This window comes from Macaca nemestrina, chromosome 16, assembly GCF_043159975.1.
Source record: "Macaca nemestrina isolate mMacNem1 chromosome 16, mMacNem.hap1, whole genome shotgun sequence".
Taxonomy (NCBI): domain Eukaryota; kingdom Metazoa; phylum Chordata; class Mammalia; order Primates; family Cercopithecidae; genus Macaca; species Macaca nemestrina.
In genome coordinates, this window is record NC_092140.1 from 83,499,889 (window position 1) to 83,523,892 (window position 24,004).

The 24,004-nt window shown below is 42.1% G+C and overlaps 1 protein-coding gene across 13 annotated transcripts in view; it reads left to right on the forward strand.

Moving 5' to 3' along the window:
* LOC105491716 (ecto-NOX disulfide-thiol exchanger 1) overlaps window positions 1–24,004 on the forward strand; it is a 468,515-nt gene that overhangs the window by 310,954 nt on the left and 133,557 nt on the right. For all 13 annotated transcript variants that reach the window (XM_024796026.2, XM_011758342.2, XM_011758343.2 and 10 more), the window contains 4 exons: window positions 668–841; window positions 2,059–2,265; window positions 5,945–6,178; window positions 17,118–17,330. In XM_024796026.2, coding sequence (XP_024651794.1) covers window positions 668–841; window positions 2,059–2,265; window positions 5,945–6,178; window positions 17,118–17,330 — 828 coding nt within the window. The remainder of the gene's footprint in view (window positions 1–667; window positions 842–2,058; window positions 2,266–5,944; window positions 6,179–17,117; window positions 17,331–24,004) is intronic.

Consider the following 24,004-nt stretch of genomic DNA (forward strand, 5'->3'; position numbering starts at 1 on the left):
TTGACTAAATTATAGGAAGAAAGTGCAATTATCCAATAGAATCCAGAAATGTATATAGCTAATTTTATGCCTGCATGTATCTAACCCAGCCATAGGAATTGTAATCACTCTTTGTTTTGCTTTTTTTTTTTTTTTTTTTTAAATTTCGGGGGAAATAGGTTAGGTGGAACCTGAATACATCATTATAAAGTATGCACATATAAATTGAACTTTCCTAAATCTAGGTCACTTGGGTAAGAAGGCTCTTTTGATGAAACCACGTTGACAATTAGATTCACAGGGCACTTCAATGTTAAATGATATTCTCCCCATATTCTGGGTCATAAGGTGGTATAAACAATACACCAATGTTAAGAAGTAGAAAATTGTATTCACAGTAATAGTGAAGCTTAATGGTGCATGCTTTTACACTTTAATATGCTGTGTTCTTTCTGTTGTATTAATATTTTAAGTAATATAATTTCCTTTGTGTATTTCTATGTTCATCTTTTCCTTTTTTTCTCTTTACCCTTCTGGCATAGCTTTCTATAATATTACATCTTATGCCAGGAGAAATTCCCGAAACATAGAAAGTATAAAGTCAAAACATCTTTGCAGGAAAATGGCAAAAACAACAACAAAAATGGATTTAATCTCCAGTCAAAATGTTATCTTGTATACTTTACAGACTCAATCTGTGTCCCAGGCTTTGATCCAAGCCTCAACATGATGACTGGAATCACCCCCATTAACCCAATGATCCCAGGCCTTGGACTGGTACCTCCCCCACCACCAACAGAAGTGGCTGTTGTCAAAGAAATAATCCACTGCAAAAGCTGTACTCTTTTTCCTCAAAATCCAAGTGAGTAACGCCTATGGGAGCTATTTGCGCATTTTAAATTGTTTTCTTTTTAAATTTTAAAATGGCATTGCAGTCATTTTCAGATGTGACTCACACGTAAATGCGCAGAGTGGGGATCCGTTCTACAGGAGGCCTTTTGTCTCTCGATTAGAATAAATACACAGGGATGTGGCCACGTGTCTGTCCAGAAGCTGAGTCCCCACTATCAAGCCAGTACATGGGATTTGGGGATGTGTATCTGGCGGTAAGACTTTTGCATGCAGTGAAGCCTAGTGTTTGCTGGAGAACACAGTGTGAAATATGTGAGCACTTCCATCCATCTTCACAAATGTGGGAGAAAAACTCCGAAATGTGTTTTGCTAGATGGAAAATTGAATTAATTTGACAGTTAGCAATTTGGGGGCCGAGGAGAGGGGAGGCTGCATCTCAGAGCTTCTGGACCAAATTGCATTTGCTTGAAGGAAACATACATTTGATGAAGTAAATGGGCCAGAATTTTATTTTTTAATTTTGCCTCAGATACTAAGTGTATGGGCTAAAAAAGCTAGGACTTTTTTTTTTTTGGGTCGTTCATATTAATCAGGGTTGCCTTTTTTAAGTGGACTTTTCAGGAGATTGCTTTAGTAATCTACATATAAACTAGGTAAAACGTTGTGAGAGTGTACATTTTATCTTTTTATACAGCCTCCCCAAAATGTAATCGTTTGCTCATTTAAATGTGAATAATAACAAAGTGGTTTTTTCAGGCCCGGTGTTGCACAGCCAAGTAAGTATTGTGCGCGCTTTTGTGGGTTGTGCTTCCTGTATTCCGCTTTGCCGCTCCTTTATCTGGAAACAAGACAAAGCAGATAACACGCTGAGGTTCTTCATCATGTTGTCATTTCATCATGTTTTGTACTTTGGGAAGTTTTTTCCCTCCCTTCTCTGGGCTTCTGTAGTATAAAGGAGAAATGACATTATGCAAACATTTGCTTTACGTTTGTTCATGGACAAGCGTATAGCCACTCTGCGTAGCAATAAACACAGAAGGTAGAGGTTGGGAGTGGGAGGGGAGAGGAACTTAGAAACAAGACAGCCTGGGATAAATGTAAGTTGGCACAGAAGTTGATCGTCACTCCGTCTGGAGAAAGTTACTCTGCAAGCTTTAGTTTTGCCGGGAGAACCAGAGAGAGCAAATAAATGAAAGACAAAACTTTCTGTTTTGTTGTGATTATTAGATCTTCCACCTCCTTCCACAAGAGAACGACCTCCTGGGTGTAAGACTGTGTTTGTCGGAGGATTACCAGAAAATGCTACCGAGGAAATTATTCAAGAAGTCTTTGAGCAGTGCGGTGATATTACAGCAATTCGGAAAAGCAAGAAGAATTTTTGTCACATTCGCTTTGCAGAGGAATTCATGGTTGATAAAGCCATTTACCTTTCTGGTACTTTGCATTACATAAGGAGTTTTCTAGGCATTTTGTTATGTTTTGTGATGTTAATATGAGCTTATTCCCTTTGGCCTTAATGCAAAATAAAGTCTTCACAGTTCGGGGCTGGAAAGGGAGGAATTCTGCCTTCTTCCTTGGCTGCCAGAAGCTCTGTGCTAAGTCTGTGAAGGTGCCTCACTGCAGGAGCAATTTCCCACCATCCAGTCTTTAGGAATTCCATCGAGTTTCTAATTAATGTTCTCAAGTGCTTATTAGATGAGAAGCAATATTATGAGTACTAAGGACCATTATTCTTACTGGATGTAATCCTCTGGGAGAGTAAAGTACTCTCTCAGAATAATTTCAGGTTTTTGGAAGTGGATTCACTTTCTGGACACCAGGGTACCAAAGCAAGGTCAGTTCCCTGCAGGAAAGTGGCTTAGGGGCCCTAGGAGAAAGGCACAGGATCATTGCCTCGTTGGTGGTTCATTAAGCCTTGTCCTTTGGTGCCAATGTTTATAGGCGATTTTTACAGATACTGAGATTAGACCCCGTGCTGCCTTCCCATCTGTGAGTGTTGGGCCAAGTGGATGGAGTCTGTCCACAAGGCCTTGCCAAATCGAAGAATTAGGGGCTGGTTTTGGAAGGACACGTTCTTAGACTGAACTCACTGCCCTTCCCTCACACTCCCCACCTCCATTTTTCAGTCGTCCCTCTGCATTTCACCTCCCTATTCCTGAGGCAAAGCTGATAAGGGAAGGTGGGAAAACAGTAGGGGTGGGGGGTGGTGTTGGGGGTACCTATCTGAACATTCCCGCCAGGTTTTACTTAATTTCTGCAGTCCGCCTCTATTGCCACGAAATTCTGTGCAAACCTCAGAAGCCTTGAGGTTATCAGCAATGCAGAGACTCTCCTGAGGTAGATAGTGATATGGAGAACTTTAAAACCCCTTATTTCAGTAAAACCTTACAAAGTAGAAAATAAAAACTAAAAGCAATTGAAAATGGATAAGGAAGACAAAGCGTAGAATGAAGACATTTCATAACACACAATCCACTGTTAGACAATAGGGTTTCTGGTGAGTTCGTGGCACTGGGTTTCATGGCCTAGAGCCTGCCTCCGTTTTCTCATCTGCAAAATAAAGATAGTAACAGTAGGACCTCGTAGGACTGTGAGGAGGAATAAATCAAATAATGGATATTAAGTGCTTAGCAGGGCACCTGCAACATAGAAACCATTCAGGAAATGGTTGTTTTTAACATAAATATTCTGATCATGATAAAGGACTGATTTTTCTATCTCAAGAACCCTGTCCTGGGGACCTGGGTTCTAATCACAGCTGTACCAATAAAACTGCAATCATCCCTCAGTACACTCGAGGATTGGTTCCAGGAACCCCCGCCCCTGCCCCATGTATATCCTGCGGAACCCTCATGTATATGAAAAGTCAGCCCTCCATATATGTGGGTTTCACATCCCTCAAATACTATATTTTGGATACACATTTGGTTGGAAAAAATCCACCTATAAGAGGACCTGCACAGATTAAACCCATGTTCACAGGTCGACTGTATTCTTTACCCTACTTGATTAAATGAGAAGGTTAGAGTAAATCAAAGGCCCATTTCAACTCTAATACAACACAATGTTCACACCCAATCAGAAGTCTCGTAAGACACTGACAAAGATGAACAGTCCCAAATTTAGGCATATGAAAGGTGCTCCTTGATTGATTATACCTTGATCCTATGATTTTCCAGCCTGGGGGCTGGTCCTGCTTCCCTCAGCAAGCCCCTGATTGCTCCTTGGTCTGCCCCATTACTGTAAGAGGAGAACACAGCTAAGCCTCACCTCCAGCCTCCCTACCTGGGTGCAGAAGAGCCTCCTAACTCTGCCTCCCTGCCCTTGAGAGGCTGCAGCATCAGTCCCAGGAAGATCTGCAAGGCCAATTAACTGGAAAGGCAGGAAGGAAGTCAGGCGGCCCCTCCTGTGTGTGGGCTCCAGCAAGCCCAAGCCCAGCTGGAAGGCCTGTCTAATTTTAGGACCACATTCACATTTGAAGGCCTAGCTAATTTTAGACTCGGCCTCATCAGGGTCTCTTTTAAGTCCTTAATGATGATGTTTCTGTGAAAGTGAGGGTGTTTCTGGAGCCAGAAATGTTTGAAAACGGATTCTCTGGACAATGAGCAGGGGAAAGGTGCTTGGCCAGTTGGGATAGCTGGCCAGTTGAAACAGTCCTGCCTGCTCAGCTGTTATGCCTGTATCACTGTGGCCTGCTGACTTGTTAAGTTCCCATGACCCACAACCAAGATACATTTTGCTTTTGCATTAATTCTGCACATCTGTGATCAGATGTTTTTGGTTTTGATTGGTATTGTTATGTCTTCCCATTTTTAGATAACACTTGAAAATCTAGCAGTGAGAAGGGTTCCGTGGCATCACAGAAACCAGATGTGAGGTCAATATCTTACTTGTAACTTTCAAAGGTGTGAAGTGGCCTCCTGGGAGGAGCCAGCCTCTACAGAGATTTTCAGCTGAGTTTTATCTCCAAATGCTAAAATAATCCATTGAAATCTACCATGAGATCTTGAACATCAGCACAGTGCAGCCTAGCATTTTACAGCTGTATCTCATTTGCAAAGCCCCCACACTGGAAAAGTGCTTATGTTGCTCTCTCCTCTGGCAGCCCCCAGCAGCTGTGGTCCTGCTGGGACCTGGATTTATGTTCTGAAAATCTGAGTACCCCAAACTGAAGAGCAACCTCAAAGTCAATTCTTCTTCATTTGAAGTTAGGCCAGCTGACTGGTTTCAGTTCTGTTAGTGTTGATTTCTCAGATCAAGTTTCTGCTCATAATCTTTATATAAGTTGGGTAGCTCACAGTGAATCCCCTAAAGATTTCCAGGCCCATTTTTTTCTTTGTCTAGCTCTGGGCTCTTGCACTGGGCTCCTGTGGCCTTAAAATATTACATGAACAATTTGTGTGGTGATGCATACCAGATGAGGTGCTGCAGGGCTGTGAGGAAGGCAGCGGTGAGGCCTCTTGATTGCAGGTAAAATATTCTCCCGCGTGCCCCAGAGGATAAGTGGAAATAAAACAGCGTTGCAAAATTGCCTTGGTAATTGTGCCTGTTGCAGCTGCTGAGAGAGAACTGAGCAGCGGCATTTTCTGGGGGAATGTAGCAACAGCCTGTGAGTGAGATGTTCTGGAATTCACTTTGTAGATCTTTTTAAATATCATAGATGCTCTTTAGTTACTCATATTTCACCTATACAATAGAATTATAGTAAACTGAAAATATAATAAAACCAAGAACATAAAAAAAAAAAAATGCTTCATGCCAAATTTGTTTCTGAGCTTCCTAGAAGCCAGGGGGAAGAAGGAATGATCATGATAAGACCCTAGTTCTTGAGATCATCTTCTCTTGGGGATACCGGTTTGGATGATGGGTAAGCAGCCCTCGGAGACAACTCTCCAAGGTGTGTTTATCCCCAAACCTGTAATAGGCCTAACTTTACAAAGCTTCAAGGTTGCTGGGGAAAAGGATAATTGCTTCCCGCCTCCTATGGGAAATGTATCTGTAGTAACAGCAAAGAAATAAGTGAGCATTTGCCTAAGTGTGCCTTGAAGGTCTGGACCAAAAACATGTGGCCATTGTGACATTATGGTGTGACCAGAGTTTCCATTGGTTTCAGGTTACAGGATGCGATTAGGGTCTAGCACCGACAAAAAGGATTCAGGCCGCCTTCATGTGGACTTTGCTCAGGCCAGGGATGACTTCTATGAGTGGGAATGCAAGCAGAGGATGCGTGCCCGGGAGGAGCGGCACCGGCGCAAGCTGGAGGAGGACCGGCTCCGGCCCCCATCCCCGCCCGCCATAATGCACTACTCAGAGCACGAAGCCGCTCTGCTAGCTGAAAAGCTGAAAGGTATGGGCCACCCACTCTGGCTTTTCTTCATGCACAGGGATCCCCAGACACGGAACCCCTGTGCGTTTCTCCTGCCTCTTCACCGTTGTCCCTTCAGTACAATGTCTGCTATGCCTTAAGATGGCCGTAAGAGTCTGGTGTAAGCACAGACTCTTTACAGAGCTGGGGTGGGGTCGCTGGGAGGTCCCCTGGAAGCTGCAGACACCTGGGCTTCATCTTCTGCCTGGGACAGAACCCTGCCCCTTCCCAGAATGCTCACCCATGTTCTCCATTAAAGTGTATATGTACAGTCACTCAACAAAACTCACTGAATGAGGGGACAGAAAGGTCCCCAAAGCAGGCTATTCTGACCCAGTGTTTAATGAGCCAGGCAAGTATTTGTGCCATTGGTGGGGCGTTCTTAGTGTTCCTCCAGCCCTGTAGAGTGTGCGTGTTTACCAGACTCCGAAAGCCTTCATCAGGCAAAATTGCAGACATGGTGCTGGGGTCCATCGAGAATAGAAAAGAAACACAGAATGGGATCCCTGCTTCAGAGATGCAGTTGAGGGGATACATGCAACATTTACAGGACGATTAGCAAGAGAAGAGCGTATGTTTTATTTCTTCTAATGTTTTCTGAGGCCCTCCCTGGTGTCTTATGCTGTGGGAAATAAAGACATAGGAAGGCTCTAGTACCTGCCCCCGTGAACTACAGATGCCAGATTTTGAAGTTAGGATGACATGTGAATTCAGTTCTGTTACTGACCAAAGTTGTGTGAGCTGAGCAAATATATGGGCATTTTACAGGAAAATGATGGTCAGACCCTCCTCAGGTCATTGAGTGCTATCAGGATTTGATGAGAGAACGTAAGTCACAGTTGCCGGCCACATGTGGGTGTCTACAGATAAACAATTAACTGTAATACCAAGTCAGTGGCATGATTGTCAACCAACGTATATGCACCGTGCTTTGGGGATTCAGGGGCCAGTGCAAATAATGTTGATGAAAGTGTCAAGAAAGTCTTTATACAGGAGGCATAATTTGAAATTTGCAGAATAAACTAGATTGTTTTTCCCCAGGAGAAAAAGAGGCATAAAGCCATTCTAGTTAGAGGCTGGAAACCTAAGAATAAAATCCCACAGAAGCAGAAAGGAATTCAGCATAGAAGCTGCCTTTCTAGAGCGAGGTAAAGCTAGAATGGCAGTCTGGGCCAGATGGCAGAGCCCCGAAGGCTATTGCTGGAATTTGGTTTTATTCCGTAAACAGTGGAGAAGCCATCACAGATTTCTGACGAGAAGAGGGATGTGATTGATCCTTCAAGTGTTTTAGAACATAACTGGTGTATTGCTGGCAGTGTATAAAGTGGATTGGATGTTTTCACTAAGAAAAATGTATGAAAAGCTGCCTAACACCTATTTTAGGAAGATAGGAAGTTGACATTCTACACTTTAAAAAAAAAAAAAAAAAAGGTGGCAGCGGGGGCGCTGTGCTTCCAATCTTCCATCCAGGGCTTGAGAATCCTTAATCAACTGCAGTTGCCACTGAAATACCCGCACTGTAACCAAGGAATGCTTCTTGCTGAGGCTCTTGTGGTGTGTTCTGCTGCTTTGAGAAACCATGTCTTACCGATGTAAATACATAGGCCATAGCTGTCCCTTTAATAAAGGGCATATGCAATGCAGATACAGACATCATCTCACTTTTCCCTCCAGCCTAGAAACTGCAAGGAGTGGCCAAAATGAGATATAGCAGCAATGTTCTCAACAAGGAGTGTTCACTGGAACAATAATTTTTCTTTAATATCCAATGTATTGTGGTATCAGATTATGATCTACACAGACTAACTGTATTCAGTTTGTCCACACCGAGAAGTGACAAAAACTAGCACCTTGATCTGTGACCTCCTGGAGGAATTTCATAAAAGTGTATCATCTAGTTACGTTGTTTTTAAGAACCCAGTACGGAAGTGTCTCCGCACGTATGAAGTATGTGGCATTTGCCTCTCCTTTTAGAGGATAACAGATTGGGATGTCAATTTGGTAAAGTAATTTGCAAGCCTTGCCATTTCAAAAGTATATATTTATATAGATGAGTATAATTTGCAGAATTCAGAAGCTGTACCTTTGCCAAGTACTGTGTGATCCCTTGAGGAAAGAACAGATTGGAAATCTTAATAGATGGCTGTTACAGTAGAATGAACTAGCTGGGGACACATCTTAGGCAAGAGTCAGGTAATATCAAGCTTGACAATTTCAACCCAAGCATAGAGTTTGGAATATAAACAGCATTTAATTGCTTAGGAAATTGGCTGCCTTAGAGAGGAAATCCACTCCATGCTCCTTATAATGTTGCAAAGCCAGACAGGAAATGCTGAGGACCCTGTTTCCCTGAAGATGATTTCATTGATATGGGGACATAAAATACAGTCAAGACCTAAGGTAAAGAAATCTGTGTCAGAGAGGAAATGGAAATGCAATCTGAAAATACCTAATTGGATTTGATTTTTTTCCTCCCCTGAGAAATCTTACTTAGATTTATTACAGATACTTTCTTCTATTTTATATCATACTTGTTTATTCTTACAATTTTCTCTTTGAAACTCAGCTTTATTTAGCAAAATCTGTACAAACCAAGTCTTTCTTACGACCCACAATGCCCTCTCCATGTCCTGTCCAATGCTAAAACTGTGCACATAGTAGGTGCTCAGTAAAATAATTCTTTTCTCTCTTCTTCTGCTCTTTGGATCTATGAGCACATTGAATTTCTGGCCAGTGGTTCTATTGGGCATGACCGGATGTACATGGAAATGATGCGATGTGTGCTCAGCCATCCTTCCAATCACTCAAGAAGTATTCATTAATCAGTATTTTACCATATGCCTGGCACTGACCTAGCCAGTGGTGGAAAGGACAACAGTGAACAAGCCCCTGCCTCAAAGAGTTTAGATGTCTTGAGTGACAGAGGCAATAACAAATCACCTTGCGTTTGCCACTTATAATAGTGCACTATTATAATAGTATATTTATTATAATAAATATACTAATCCCCTTGTTATATGTGGAAGTGCAAAGTGCTGTCGCAGGGGAGAGAGCCAGCCCAGATGGGCAGTGCTGGAGTGAGAGAGGGAGGATCTTCCAGGACCAGGTTATCCCATTCACTGGCTACTTGACCTTCTGAAACCAGAGGTAACACTATTGTGTTTGTGTAGTGTCTGAGACATGGAGTCATCCAGTGCCTGTTACATTAATGCAAATTCTAAAAAAGAAAATTAGTAGGCATCCTGCTGGTTACATAGACATCGTTGTGAGACAGTTCAACTTAATGAAGACCGACTGGGAAGCAACTGCTTAGAAACCCAAAGTTTATAGCATGGCTTTGAGAAAGTGAGATGGAGCTCAATAACACCATAATTACACTTTATTGGAAACAGTGGCACCAGGCAGATGAGATAATGAATTTCAGTGTGTCTAACACAGACCATCCACCCCTGGAGGAACCCTGTGTTTGGACTGTGGAAGGAAGAGATTGATCAGACAGTGAGGAAGGATTATATTCTAATTCACTGGGATTTCTCTTGGCAAGAGCATTTAAAAGTTTTTGTGTATTTTGTACCCCCTTAGAAAGCTTCACATAATCTTTCATTTTGTGATGAAATGAAGAGTTTCTCTCTGAATCAGGTGAAGTCCTGACAAAGCCTTGCAAGCAGGGCCTTTGGGATTCCCTAATGTGTCAACAAAAGTACCATCCTCCTGGGATCAACATTTATAATTTCCAGAGAACTGGACTCTGATTTGCATATAGAATGGCCCCATGTCAGCCTGCCAGACAGAGGAAGGGGCAGATGTGGTACCAGCATTTTGCTGAGATGGTTGTCAATATTTATGGTTCCATGAAAGTAAAAATCAATAATGTTATGAGCCAAGTGGATGTCCCATTAGCTAAAAGCCAGACTTCCTTCATAGGGTAAGGGAAATATGAAACATAGGAGCCTGTTTGCAAATTATTTCCTTATGTGTTATTGACCTTCATAGAGGTAAGATAGGCCGTTTTATTTAGAAACATTTTGCTTGACCCTGAAGCAGGAATAATCGGTGCATTTCCATATTGCTGCCTTAATTTTCTCATTTTTACAGCTACTAACTAGTTAAGAAGATTGCGTGTGTGTTTTGGGGGTAGAAGGGAACATTACCTGTCTGTTTAGCCTTTTATGCTGGTTAGTTGATGCAGGGTTAATTGAGCAGCCAGGAAAAGGAGACTTGTTTAGGGACATGTACAGAAATTTGGGGATTGTGATAGCAGCAATGCTTTGACCATACTGAAATTCCACATCTGCTTAGATGACTATGTGACTGTACACTGTGAGCAATTTCCGGCTGTCTTTGGAGCCAGAAATCATTGATAACTACAGACACACTTTTACTTGTGTGTGTATGTGTGTACACATGTGTGTGTCCCTCCATTTCTTTGGAAAGAAAAGCATTTTAGAATGTCTTCCTTGTTTTCCCACGTTCTGTTCAAACATAAAATCCCTGTCTCCTCATTGTTCCTTTATAGACCCAGGTGTAAATAAGGAAACTATAGCCCACCTAAGTTTCATATTCAGTGCTCCCGGCTTGGCTCTTATTCTATCTATTGTTCGAAATTCAGGGCTGCCTCTTCCTGTGCACACAAAGTGGGAGGAAAAAAACCACTTAACGGCCGGGCGTGGTGGCTCACACCTGTAATCCCAGCCCTTTGGGAGGCCCAAGTGGGTGGATCACCTGAGGTCGGGAGTTCGAGACCAGCCTGACCAACATGGAGAAACCCCCATCTCTTCTAAAAATAGAAAATTAGCCAGGTGTGGTGGTGCATGCCCGTAATCCCAGCTACTCAGGAGGCTGAGGGAGAAGAATCACTTGAACCCTGGAGTTGGAGGTTGCAGTGAGCCGAGATCGCGCCATTGCACTCCAGCCTGGGCAACAAGAGCAAAACTCCATCTCAAAAACAAAAACAAAAAACACTTACCAATTTGGTTCCTTTTCCCCATCATTATCTATATATCAGTTTAATTAAAATTCACCAGGTACCCACCACTTTGTGCCATGCCCTGGACTTTCAGATGTGACTGTAGCATGGGCCCTGTCTTCTGTTAAAGGATACTGTGGCAGTGAAATCATGACTGTCTTACAAATATAAAACGAACATGTGCTAATGATGTTATTTAACTCACGAATTAATGAGGAGACCAAGAAAATGTTAAAACTGTTTCAAAGGAGAATTCACTTTATAAAGATTTACACTTTCTACTGAACAAAAATTAATTTGCATTGTTACAGAGAGGAATTATTTGTATTGTAATCAGTTTGCCACGATTTATGTTCTACTCCTACAAAGTTGTAAAATAGCCTAGTCAGAGATTAGCCAAAGAATTAAAGATTCCCACCCCCTGTAGAACGAGGTAATTCATGCCCAGCATTCCATAGAAAGGGTCTGTAACAGTCTCTGTGCCGATTTCCAAGTCTTGAACACTTTTTTTTTTCCTGAATAGAAGTGACAGCTATTTAATTGGTCATGGGGACAGGGATAGAGACTCACAAAGCTCTTTTTTTTTTTTTTTTTTTTGAGACGGAGTCTCGCGCTGTCACCCAGGCTGGAGTGCAGTGGCCGGATCTCAGCTCACTGCAAGCTCCGCCTCCCGGGTTCACGCCATTCTCCTGCCTCAGCCTCCCGAGTAGCTGGGACTACAGGCGTCCGCCACCTCGCCCGGCTAGTTTTTTGTATTTTTTTTTTTTTTTAAGTAGAGATGGGGTTTCACCATGTTAACCAGGATGGTCTCGATCTCCTGACCTCGTGATCCGCCCGTCTCGGCCTCCCAAAGTGCTGGGATTACAGGCTTGAGCCACCGCGCCCGGCCCGAGACTCACAAAGCTCTTAAGAATCACATCTATTCCTTTTGAAAGTCTCTGCTATCTCAGCTGCTACTTTCCACTTCAGGTTTTCATTATCTCTTAACTTTGGTCAGCTCCTAACCAGTTTACCTGGCCTTCACTGAGTCCTTAATTCAGTGCTTCTCAAACCTCCACGCGCATAGAAATCACCTGGAGTAAAATGCAGATTCCAATTCTGGAGGTGTGGGAAAGGCAGAGTCTGCATTTTTAACAAGCTCGCAAAGGCTGCTTCCGCGCCTGGTCTTTGAATAGCAAAGAGCTCTCCCGTATGCAGTTTTGTAATGCCTACTGTGTGCCAAGTTCTCAAGAAACATGGAAGAGAGGGAGAGGGAAGGAGGTTAACAAAGTCTGAAATAACCAGAAATGAAATGAGATGGGCGTGGATTCCAGCGGTGACATCTGATAGTATCACTATAACATTATTTACTCTTCACAAAGCTAAAGGGCAATTACCTTCCCAAAATTAAAAAGGCTTTCAAAAACATTTTTGAGTTATTTGATAAACCGTTTAGTGCCTCACTACAGAGGGCCTTGCTTCTGTGGGATTCTCTGACATCACTCTTAACTTTCATTGCCAGTGATAACGACTTCTGAAGCCTGAAGTATATAACAGAATCATTCAGCTTAGTTGTCATGAGAACATCTATCTCTGGTAGATAATGGCATATGTGAAAATACTCTTTGACATGAAATTTAAATGTTTATTATCAACTATGATGTTTCCTAACTTTTAACCATTGCATTTGTATCTTTCCAGCATCAATTGCTACAAATCTATTGGGAATACAGTAGTTTCCCCTTATCCTTGGGGGATACATTCCAAGATCCTAGTGGATGCCTGAAACCATGAATAGTACTGAACACTACATATACTATGCACAAGCTTCTTTTTACTTCTTCACAATTTCACAGATAAATTGTTCTTACCCTAGATTTTAGCAACCTCAGCATACAATTTTTTACTTTCTTTATTGTGAAGAACTTTTACCTTTTCACTTAAAGGAAGCACTTTGTGGCCTTTCTTTGACATTTCCAAATTGCCAGCATCACTACTCTTGCATTTTGGGGCCATTATTAAGCCAAATAAGGGTTACTTGAACACAAACACTGCTGTACCATTACAGTGGATCTGGCAATCCAGGTGGCTACTAAGTGATTCACAGGGAGGTAGTGTAGACAATGTGGATGGACAATCAACCCTGGACAAAGGGATGATTCATATCCGGGTCAGGTCAGAGTGAGACAGCGTGACATTTCATCATGCCATTCAGAACAGTGTGCAATTTAAAATGGATGAATTGCTTATTTCTGCAATTTTCCATTTATTATTTTTGGTCTGCGGTTGACCCCAGTTAACTGAGACCTACAGTAACTGTAACCCCAGAAGGTAAAACTGTGGATAAGGAGGAACTACTGTAGAGTGCAATGACATAAAATACAAAGGAAAAAACTCAGAGTCACCAGAGGACTGAAATATGTTTTGGAAATTTTATTCTCATATTAGCCCCTCAAAACTGGAGACAGATCTGTAAACCAACAATTACTGTACAGAGTGACTAATGCTTTAATAGCAGGATATGCAGGGTATTGTGGAAACATGGCAAAGAGACACCGAATGCATCCTAGGGTTGCAGAATCTTCAGGGAAGAATAAAAGCTGCCTGGGGGACCAGGAGTGTGAGAGACCCAAGGATAAGTGCACAGCATGAGCAAATGCAGGGAGGCATGCCGTGCTGTTTAACAAAGAGGGCTCTGGAAAAGGAAGCGGGACGGATGGATGGAAAGGAAAAAAGCAAGACTCATAAATGAACCTGTCTATTAACTCAGGTGCATTAAGGTTGTGAGGATCCTGATTAGAAAACGGTGGGCAATTTCTAATGAGCAAATGATTTATATTTCCTCCATAATATACCAATGTTTCCCAATTCTTACTGTGGAAAAAGCACATCTGCACATTCTAGCTTCTAAACTGCATCCACATTCAGAGTTATGCCTGAGCATGTTCACAGAAAGTATTTGGAATTTTTATAAGTGCGTCTTTGATGTGATTTTTATGAGCAGTGTTAATTTCTTTCCACATGAATAGCTTTAATAATGCTGCAATCTAAATCCTGTTTAAATTAGTTTATATTGTTTTCTGCCTTCTCAGTGATCTTTCCACTGAATACAAAATTGAATTTACAGTTGAGTATTGAAAATGACCGCTCCCAATATCCTCCTGTAGCCATCCAGAGGGAGTTACTGGCTTAGTCTTAATTAATATAAATTAAAGTCACTTCTTACATGGCAACAAATATTGACTGGAGTTATCAAGCATGCCTTAACTAATGTTTTTTTAATTTAATTTGAATGTCAGTACATCAATCATATATCGGCCTGTCAGTTTCAGAAAGTTCAGAAATGAAGATGAAATTGGGAGTCTGTGAAACTATATTCCTCTTTTAAGCTAATGGAATTCTGTCTCCTACTACTTGTTAACATGTTAGAAAATCTCTTGGCTACTTACTTTTGAAAGCGTGTATTTTCAGTGGCTTAATCCTAAGCATATTGTTTCCTCTTTCTGAAACTATAATCTGCAGGTGAATGTATTGTGCTCTAGGTCTAGGTGTGACGAGCAATAAAATGTGGCTTTCAGACCATTTGAGCAAACATACGTTTTTAAAATTGAAGTGTTTTTTTCCTGATAGTAAAGTTAGTCTATTTATGAACTAAGCCACCACGAGCAAGAGAAGGAAAAACTACCTGTATATGAGAGAAAGAGGAGAACAGCATTACACTCTGTCCCTGTAAAGCTCATAACAAAAATGTTAAGGATTTTTCTTTCTCTGTGTTATGTAGACATGAAACTCATAGCAAAGGGGAAAAAATAGTACATGAAATCAGTGTTCTCTTTTTCTGTTGTTATCTTTTCAGAGGAAAAAAAAAGATTTCTTCTGAGCATTAAGTTTATTTCCGCTGTCTTTGCTGAGGTCCATTCTCCTAACATATATTGGTGGGAAGAGAGGTAGAGAGTGTGGAGGGAGGCAAAATTTATTCCGCCAGTAACGGTAGCAGTGGGCCTCTCACAAACATAATGTTAAATTATGGGCCTCTCCATGGACTGAACGTAATGTTAAGTTGTGTGATGGATTTTATCTTATACAAGCCGCTTCAGTCCATGAAATGAGATAAGAAACCATTGCAGCTGGAGTTCACTGAGGGTTGAACTTAGACTGAAATTCCCGAGTTAACAAAATGGTATAAGCAGCTACAATACTCAGTAAGTGTGTTCTGTGGCTATGGGTTGAGATTTTCAAGGCAACTTGAGTCTGTCATTCACAGGGTGTTTTGTGAGCACTCCCAGGCCAGTTGTCTCCTCTGGTTAAAGTGTGAGGGCAGGGGGGCAGGTTCGCTCAGAAAAAAAGCTTTGATCCCCAAATCTAGAAGGCCGCTGTGCAGCCGGAGAGGGCTTAGAATGGTGGCTGAGCATGAGCACATCCCTAAAAGCTGCTTTCTTCCCTGGGGAAGGCAGAGCTCAACCGCAGGACCTTGAATTAGGCTCAGCCCTACCTTCTTTCAGGACACGCACCTCCTGGGCAAGCAGCAGCCATACTAAGGAAGCTGTACTGGTCTGGGAGGAGGTCTTTGGGAGAAAAGACACTAAAGATGTTTGTAAAGCACCCTATACATTTACAAAGCATTCAATGGTGGGAAGGTTTCGTATGATGTGTAAAATACTAATAAGAACTCAATGATTGATTTTAAAATCTGCTGAGTGAAATGAAATCTTTTTCTCAAGTATGAATCTCCCCCTGTCTATTCGTGTGGACTGTATGTATGTTTATATGCAAACAATACATAAGGATGTCTCCGATGCCCCTCCAGTGGAGGGGACAGTGCCTGGCACACAGTAGACCCTCAATATTTTTAAACGAATGGGTAAGAATCTGAATCTTTCAATCTAATTTTGCTCCTTAGTTTTAGCATTCAGAGTCTACCTAGTTTACTTGTAAAAATGTAGGATATTTTCCCCTAAAGCACATTTTCTAGGGATTGCAGAATACAAATGAAAGGATTCTCCCCTCAGGTTTGCCTGAAAAGTAGGCAGTGAGCCTTCAGCAGTAGTCAGATCGATTAATGTTGTAACAGCTGACATACAACTTCCAGTTCTAATTAACTTAATCACCCACAAACTTCCTTTTTCTCCACCTCCAAGCCACACAACACAGGTTTGTTCAGTAACCATTCCCAAAGAGGCAAGTCTGTTTTCTTTGAAATAGAATTTATCACTTATTTTCAGATGGAACTGCATTTCCTACTTCCTGTCCCCCCCCGACACCACACACACACATCTCAAACTGGGTTCAAATGGGCTTTCCATAGCAATCCAAAGCAAACACTGAACACCTCAGGAAACATGTTCTCTTTTGTGGAAAACTAGGAAATATTCTGTTTTTCAGCCTAATTAAATATATGGTATTAGCCCTAAAATGGAATTCGTTTTGAACTACAGTAGAACAAGAATTGACTTATTCCTACTACCTGCCTTAGGGATAGTACCATACATTACAACCAGTTTTAAAGTAATCCAATCTTTCTTCCACATTTTAACACTAAGTCAGCTGATTCTATAAATCAGAAAACTGGTAACACTGTGTCATATTTTTGTTAAAGGAACAAAGAAATGAAGTAGAGACCAAGTAGGTTAATAACAGTTTTTCAAGTCCATCTTAAGAAAGAGAAAACAAGGTTTGGTGGAAGAATTAGGCTGTACCTTATTCCTAAGAATGCCCAGAACGAATCTCCTATAGCTGAGCTCATGGAGTTGGTAGATGAGAATGTGAACCTCCTGAGTGGTTCTATGGTGCCCTGAAGTTAGATGAGAAAACAGAAATTAAGTGATTATATGGCAGTCAGTCTCAGGAAAGCTAATTTGTTGAGTTCTGAAAATATATCCACTAGGTTGGACTATGCTCTGTCTTTTGAGAGGAATACGAATAAAGTGTATTTTCTCATCTTGGCATGATTTGTACTTGGTGATTTTCCATTTCCAGATGATAGCAAGTTTTCAGAGGCGATCACAGTGCTGCTTTCCTGGATTGAACGAGGGGAGGTGAATCGGCGTTCCGCAAACCAGTTCTATTCCATGGTGCAGTCGGCCAACAGCCACGTCCGCCGGCTCATGAACGAAAAAGCCACACATGAGCAGGAGATGGAGGAAGCCAAGGAGAATTTCAAAAATGCCTTAACTGGGATTCTCACTCAATGTAAGTAAAATGTTGGGGGCCATCTCTTTTGTTGTGATTTTGCCTTTTCTTTTTGATTAATTTTATTTTTTCATTTGGGGGTAAGTAGTTCAATAATCTCCCATTTTTACTCCACATTGAATGGCAAACCTCATAACCTATTTCATGTTCTGTGGCACCTTGGAGGAACACGGACCCTGCCCTGAGAGTTTACTTCTCAAGGTGAGCAACGTTTCTGTAGCTTTTCCTCAGAACAGCAAGCCTGGCCACCAGGGCAGGGCAGCTAGATGCATCTGTGCCTGCTGGACCCACCACAGTTCATATCATAGCTGCAGGGCCGCCACCCTTCACCCGCAGGCTGTCCACACAGCCCCCTGTGTCCTCCTAGTGCTGACAGCAGAAAGCAAACTTGAACACGTTCTCCTTGGGCTCTGTGTAGGAAAAGGGTACTATCAGAAAAACTCCTCAGGATCTTTTATTTGGGTGAGCTGTGGCTGTCAAAATGAGCAACTCAAGAGCAGGGATTTTTTTTTTTGTCCTTTCTTCATTTGGAAAGCAAATTGCCTTAACTACTTAATGCCAGTGATTTTTTTTTTTATGTCCAGAGTCTAAATGATGAAGGGGTGTAAATGGGGCTTTCTCTTAGAACAATAGTCAGGGTAATTACCCAGGGCTCTATTCAAAAAAAGGGCGTATTTTTTTTTATGGGCACTCTATCTGTGTCTGTAGTTAATGTCACAGCGGCATCATGCATCACAGCTGCCGATGTTCTCTTGCTTGGTAAAAGCCACTGAATGACACTGTAACAATGCCACGCTCCATTCCATACCAGGTGCAGGGCCCTACGCGATAGTGACATGTGGGATGTATATTTCCATTCTGAAGATAAGTACTATTTTCTGTGATGTAGTGTGCCAAAATGCCTATCACCTCTTTCATCAGTGCAAACACAAGGAATAATGTATCTGTCAGGATGGGATGGAAGAGAGGGCAAAACCGAGATCTTAAATGTAAAAGTATCTTATATGACTTTATCAAAAGACAGGTTTTACAGCAGCGTAGCATATTGTATAACAAATTCCCAAATGTAAATTCTGGTAAGTGATCTAATATCCAGTATAAGACCAATCTGTCTTTAAAGAAAAGGAATAGGAAAAATAAGACTGCTCTGTCCTTACACAGACTGATACCAGACCACATTACCTAGATTCACCAGGCCCTGATGAATGACCCTTTCTTTAACAGTGTATGTCTAGAAACTCTAAGGTTATTAGGGATAGAATAAAGAAAAGCAACATTAACAGCAGTTTTTAAAGGAGGGAAGGAAAGAATGGATCTGTGGATGGAGGGAAGGTAAGAGTGAACTGGTAGTGGAGAAAAATAAGAGACAGCACAGTAAAACAATTCTAATCATACAATTTCTTCAGAGTTATAGTAAGAAGTCATGTGCCTGAACAGTGAAATGGTTACAGTATGTTTACCTTTTGCTCACTGGCATCAATTTTAAATAAGTTCTAATTCCCATGCAGTTTATAGTCCCAACGGGCAAGGAAGACTCAACCCTTGACTCTAACAATAAAGATAAGAGGGCAGCCACGAATAGGCGAGAACTTCATTTTCTTTGGCAGTAACTATTGAAAGAGGCACCTATTACAATGAGGCCCCTATGATGTGGCTGAAAGAACACGAAATGTCTACCTGTCATTATATAGGTGTAAGTTGGCCCATATTTGAAGCAACTGAGAGATGGACAGAAAAGTGTAGCATGTGGGACTACAAATACTTTTTGGTATAACAACCAAATTGGAAAGTGATGTGGAGATTTACAGCAATAATTGGCTTCTGAATGCTGGACATTGTGTTGAGCATCCAGCTTCAGGCGGTACTGAAGACCCCAGCCACATTCCTGGAGGCTACACTTTGGATGCCTAAGCAAGGGAGTAGGTGAGCAGAACAGGCACTCTCCCTGGGCAGGCTGGCTCATCACTCCCTGAGAAGGAGTGAATGAAGGGGTGGAACAGGGCCAGCAAGATCCTGTCTCCTGGAAACCACAGGAGTAGAGACTGCCTCTTAGGCACCTCAACTTTGAAATATCAAAAATGGAATCCTTGCTTCTAATCTTCAAACCTGCTCCTCTTTTGGTTTTTCCTTCCCATTCTCATAAGTTCTCAAGCCAAAGTCTTGTACTTTTTATAATTGCCATCTCCCACCACCACAACCGACATCTAGGTCATCAGGAAGTCCTGTTGTTTCTCCCTTCAAAAATATACCCCGATTCAGCCCACTCTTCTTCATTGTAACCGCCACCACCCAAGTCAGGCTTTGGTTACCTGATGTGTCAGTTAGACATGGCACCCACGTGTGAGTAACAGAAAATTCTGCCAAACGGCATCTGAGACAAGTAGAAGATTTTCTCTTGGGACACAGTAAAATCCAGATGTGGGGTTTGTTGGCACTGGTCCAGTGGTTCAAGGCTGCCATGGCTGAGCTCTCTCTGGTGCTGTTCGCTTTACCTGGATAGTTGTCTATGATGGTTGCTGCTGCTTCACTTGCCATCACATCTTCTTTTTCCAGGCTGAAATCACGTAAGGAAAGAGGAAGAAAGACACATGAAGGAGTTGGGTCATTATAGCAAGAAAGCAAAACTTGCCCAAAATTCCATTCCCAGCTAACTTCCACGTAGGTCTCATTAGGCAGAATTATTATACCTGGCCATGCCTAACTACAAAGAATGTGAGAAATACAATTTTTACTGGGCCTACCGCTCTTCAGAGTAAAATTGGAGTTCTCATAATAAGGCAGGAGGGGAGAATGGCTACTAGGAAGAATTTTGCAGTTTTTGTCATACAGAGTGCCTCCCTTTCTACTTCTACTCTAGTTTGATTTATTTTCACATTCCATCTGATACAAATTAGATCACGTCTTCCCCACTAAACCCTTTGAGTAGCTCCCCATTGCATTTAGAGAATATTCACTGTCCCTAGCCAACAGAGCTCTCTGTGCCCACCTCTTTACCTTCAGTTATCCTCAGACTCACCATGCATCATCCCCATTGACCTCTCTTCCCCTGAGCCCATCAAAACCACCTTCCACCATTCGGTCTTTACACTTTCTGTTCCCTCTGCCTGGGGTGCGCTTTCCCATACTCTGTGTGCTTGACGTCTTCTTATCCTGTAGGTCTTGGATGAGGGGCCACCCCTTCAGAGAGGTCTTTCTGGTCCACCCTCTTCTAGTAGATCTGCCATCGCTGCATTTTATTTTATTTTATTTTTGAGATGGTGTCTCACTCTGTCACCCAGGCTGGAGTACAGTGGCACAATCTCGGCTCACTGCAACCTCTGCCTCCCGGGTTCAAATGATTCTCCTGCCTCAGCCTCCCGAGTAGCTGGGACTACAGGCATGTGCCACCATGCGCGGCTAATTTTTTGTATTTTTAGTAGAGATGGGGTTTTGCCATGTTTGCCAGGATGGTCTCGATCTCCTGATTCGCCTGCCTTGGCCTCCCAAAGTGCTGGGATTACAGACGTAAGCCACTGCGCCCCGCCCCCTGCATCTTTATTAGGGTCCCTTGTAACACTTATCCAAATGAGTAGTGATTTCATGATATGTCTGCTTTTAGTTATTATAGCAGGCCTCACAAAGGAAGAGACATGTCTTTTTTAGTTATCAATATATATCAAGCCCTATAACATAGAAATATGCAAGAAATATTGGGTGAATGAGTGAGTGAATGAATGAGTAAATCAGATGACAGGAAGGAGGGAACCCTGAAACCGTGAGTTCAGAAATTTCTGGTGACCTCATTGAGTAGTTTGGCATTGATGTTAGCATCATCTGCAGGAAACGAGGTTTCGACTTGCATGTGTAATGAAGCAAATCAGAGAAAAAGCTCAACAGCTATACTTTTTATTGGAAATTGCCACACTTTACCAAATTCTTGGTCAGAGGCTAGGAAATATCAGGAGAGTTTGGGTGAAAGAATCATCAAAAATTTATGTTGTAGTATTCCCAATTGTAACCATCCAACAGGCTCTGTATTTACCATCTGCCTGTTACTATTTGGGAGTCCCCCTTAGCCCTGTAATTTGGTTCTGAGAAGTATTTCAGCAGTTGGCAGATAATAGCCAAGACTGAAAATCCTACAGTGCTGACCAGGGCATACACACCCCAGCCATGGAGACTCTGAGGAGCCTTCATGTGAATCTTTGACAGCCAAGATCTTTCAGGATGACTTGAAGATGGGGAATACCTTAAATGTGAGCCTGGGCTAGAATTAAGCCTGTGAGGCAGAACCGAACGATTGCATATCTCATTGAGCAACCTCAGAACTTTCCATTCTCTTCTATGTGCTTTTACAAAAAGGACTGCCAAAAGGAACCCAATCTGTGAAAAGATTAGCAGTAACCTGACTAACCTGGTAGGTACATACACATCTCTTCATCCTTTAATCCGAACGCATCTCCTTTCCTGTCCCAAGTTTCCCTCTCTCTAGTGAAGCTATATTTGTGTTTCAACTGCACTTCCTGTTTCCACAGCTCTCTTCAGTGTGGTAAGGTGTGTTTGGTGTCAGGACTTTGGGGATGCTGGTAAAACAATAACTGCCAAAGTCCTCAGTGACTGACACACTTGCTGCATTTTCCGAAAGCAGAACCAGTCACACCCCATTTGTCTGCATTAATATTCCTGGCAAACACCACAGGAACCACATTTTGGCTTCTTCCCTTAGAACGAGATTAGAATTGTTAAGCATGAGTATTCAGGAATTGCACCTCAGTTTTCCTTCTTCCAGGTGGCTGGAAATCTCCTGGTTATTCCATAGCAGCCCCGACTGCTCCCTCCCACATAAGGGATCTCCTCAGAGTCAGTGCCAAAAGATCTTTCCAGTGTCAGTGCCATCCTTCATGGCATTCCATGGTAGCCTGTTCACTAAACAGCCAAGCTGGTCTTGATCTCCTGACTTCGTGGGACAGGAGGGGAATGTTGGGAAATTGTTGTTAGGTGGTTTGGAAGCACGTGTATTGGCAAACTAGCTAACTAGTGGAGCAGGCTGGGTATCCCAAACGGAGGGCTCACTCAGCCCTCAGGTACATTGCAGAGTTCAGGTACATTGCAGAGTTCAAAGCACGGTAAAAGCATGTGGGTCCCCTTATGGATTTTGCTGGAAATAACCAGTTGGTCGTATAGGACAAGGGAAACTTCAGGTGTGATCCATGAGCTGGATTAGATGCACCTGTCTCCTTTCCGTGCTTGTGTACTTGTTCTTGCTTTCATTTGGAAAGGATCCATAGGCTCACATGTGTGGCCTAGATTGCTCTCCAGCCATTGAGGAGAAAGAAAGCTGAGATACCACTCCTGAAGTTCAGTGCTTTACAAAAGTTTTTTGAAAAACACCACAAGTCATTAATAATAACATACAGAATAAGCTGTGATTTATTTAAAGGTCTCCATCAAAGTCCAGCAGCTCTAACTTTGATGGTGTTTAGTTTCGTCCATATTTGCAAAAGTTCTAACCTTTTTTATATCTCTGGTCTTCACCCCAGGACCAGCTATTAAATGTCAAACAGTCATTGTTTTTAGCAAAGCCTTGGCTTAAAGTGTCAGGGGACTGTAACTAAACCCCACCAGAAGTTTGGGGAGTACAGCATCCATTCGCTTCTGTGTGGGGTGATTTTTCACTTCTGACCATGGATGTCCAGTTAAGTATGAAAGACGTTAAATCAGGACATCGTCTATCCTGCTGTGGCACCTAGGGCTTTCTCCTCCCTTCTGGGACAGCTGGATAGACCTCATTTGCTAGATACAGAAAAAAGAGGAAAAAAAAATTCGGCACAGGTAAATCATCTTTGTCATGTCACTAGACTAGCATCCTAATCTCATCTTTTTGCCATTTCCTAACCCGTCCATTTGCCAGAAACTTCCCCAGGTTTTCCAAGTCAGAGACGTTGGAGTTTTGATCTTCGCTTTTTAAAAATTTGTGCTTCATAGGAACTCCCCACAGACCTGCCCACTTTCAGTTTCTCAGTTATGAACAAAGCTTGTCATTTCAAAGCTCATACAGGAGCTGTTTATAAAGTTCAAGAAGCATGGACTACCGCATTCAGTTATTAATATGCATGCCAAGATGATAAGTTTTGCTTGCCTTTTTGTAATTACAGCACACACATCTCTAATAAAAATTTAAACACTCCATGATATCCCCATTTTGCTACTTTCCCAACATGCTTCCTAGTAAGAGAGAAGGGAACAAACTGGAGAAAAGGCAAATGGGAAAGCCAGAGGCAGTGCAGAGGGTTGATTAATATTAATTTAAGAATATGTGCCATCCATATAATGAGCATGGATAAAAAGCAGAAATTATAGAATGTTAGAGCTAAGAGGGACTTTAAAGGGTTGGGCCAAACCCTTTCATTTTACAGAGGAGGAAACTGAGGCTCAGAGAGCAGACGTGAGAGGCCTTGGGTATTTAGTAGTTTATGGGCAGATTAGAATCAAGACTCTTGGCTCCTTGTACAGTTTGCTGTGTGTGTGTGTGTGTGTGTGTGTGTGTGTGTGTGTGTGTGTAAAATGAAAATTAAGAATATTATAAATGTGAAAGTACAGCTTACAGGTAGAGTTGAAGAGGTGTGCTGACATGACACTGAGTATAAATGCTGCTATCTGGCTAGAAAATGAAGTATTTACTTCTGGCACTTACC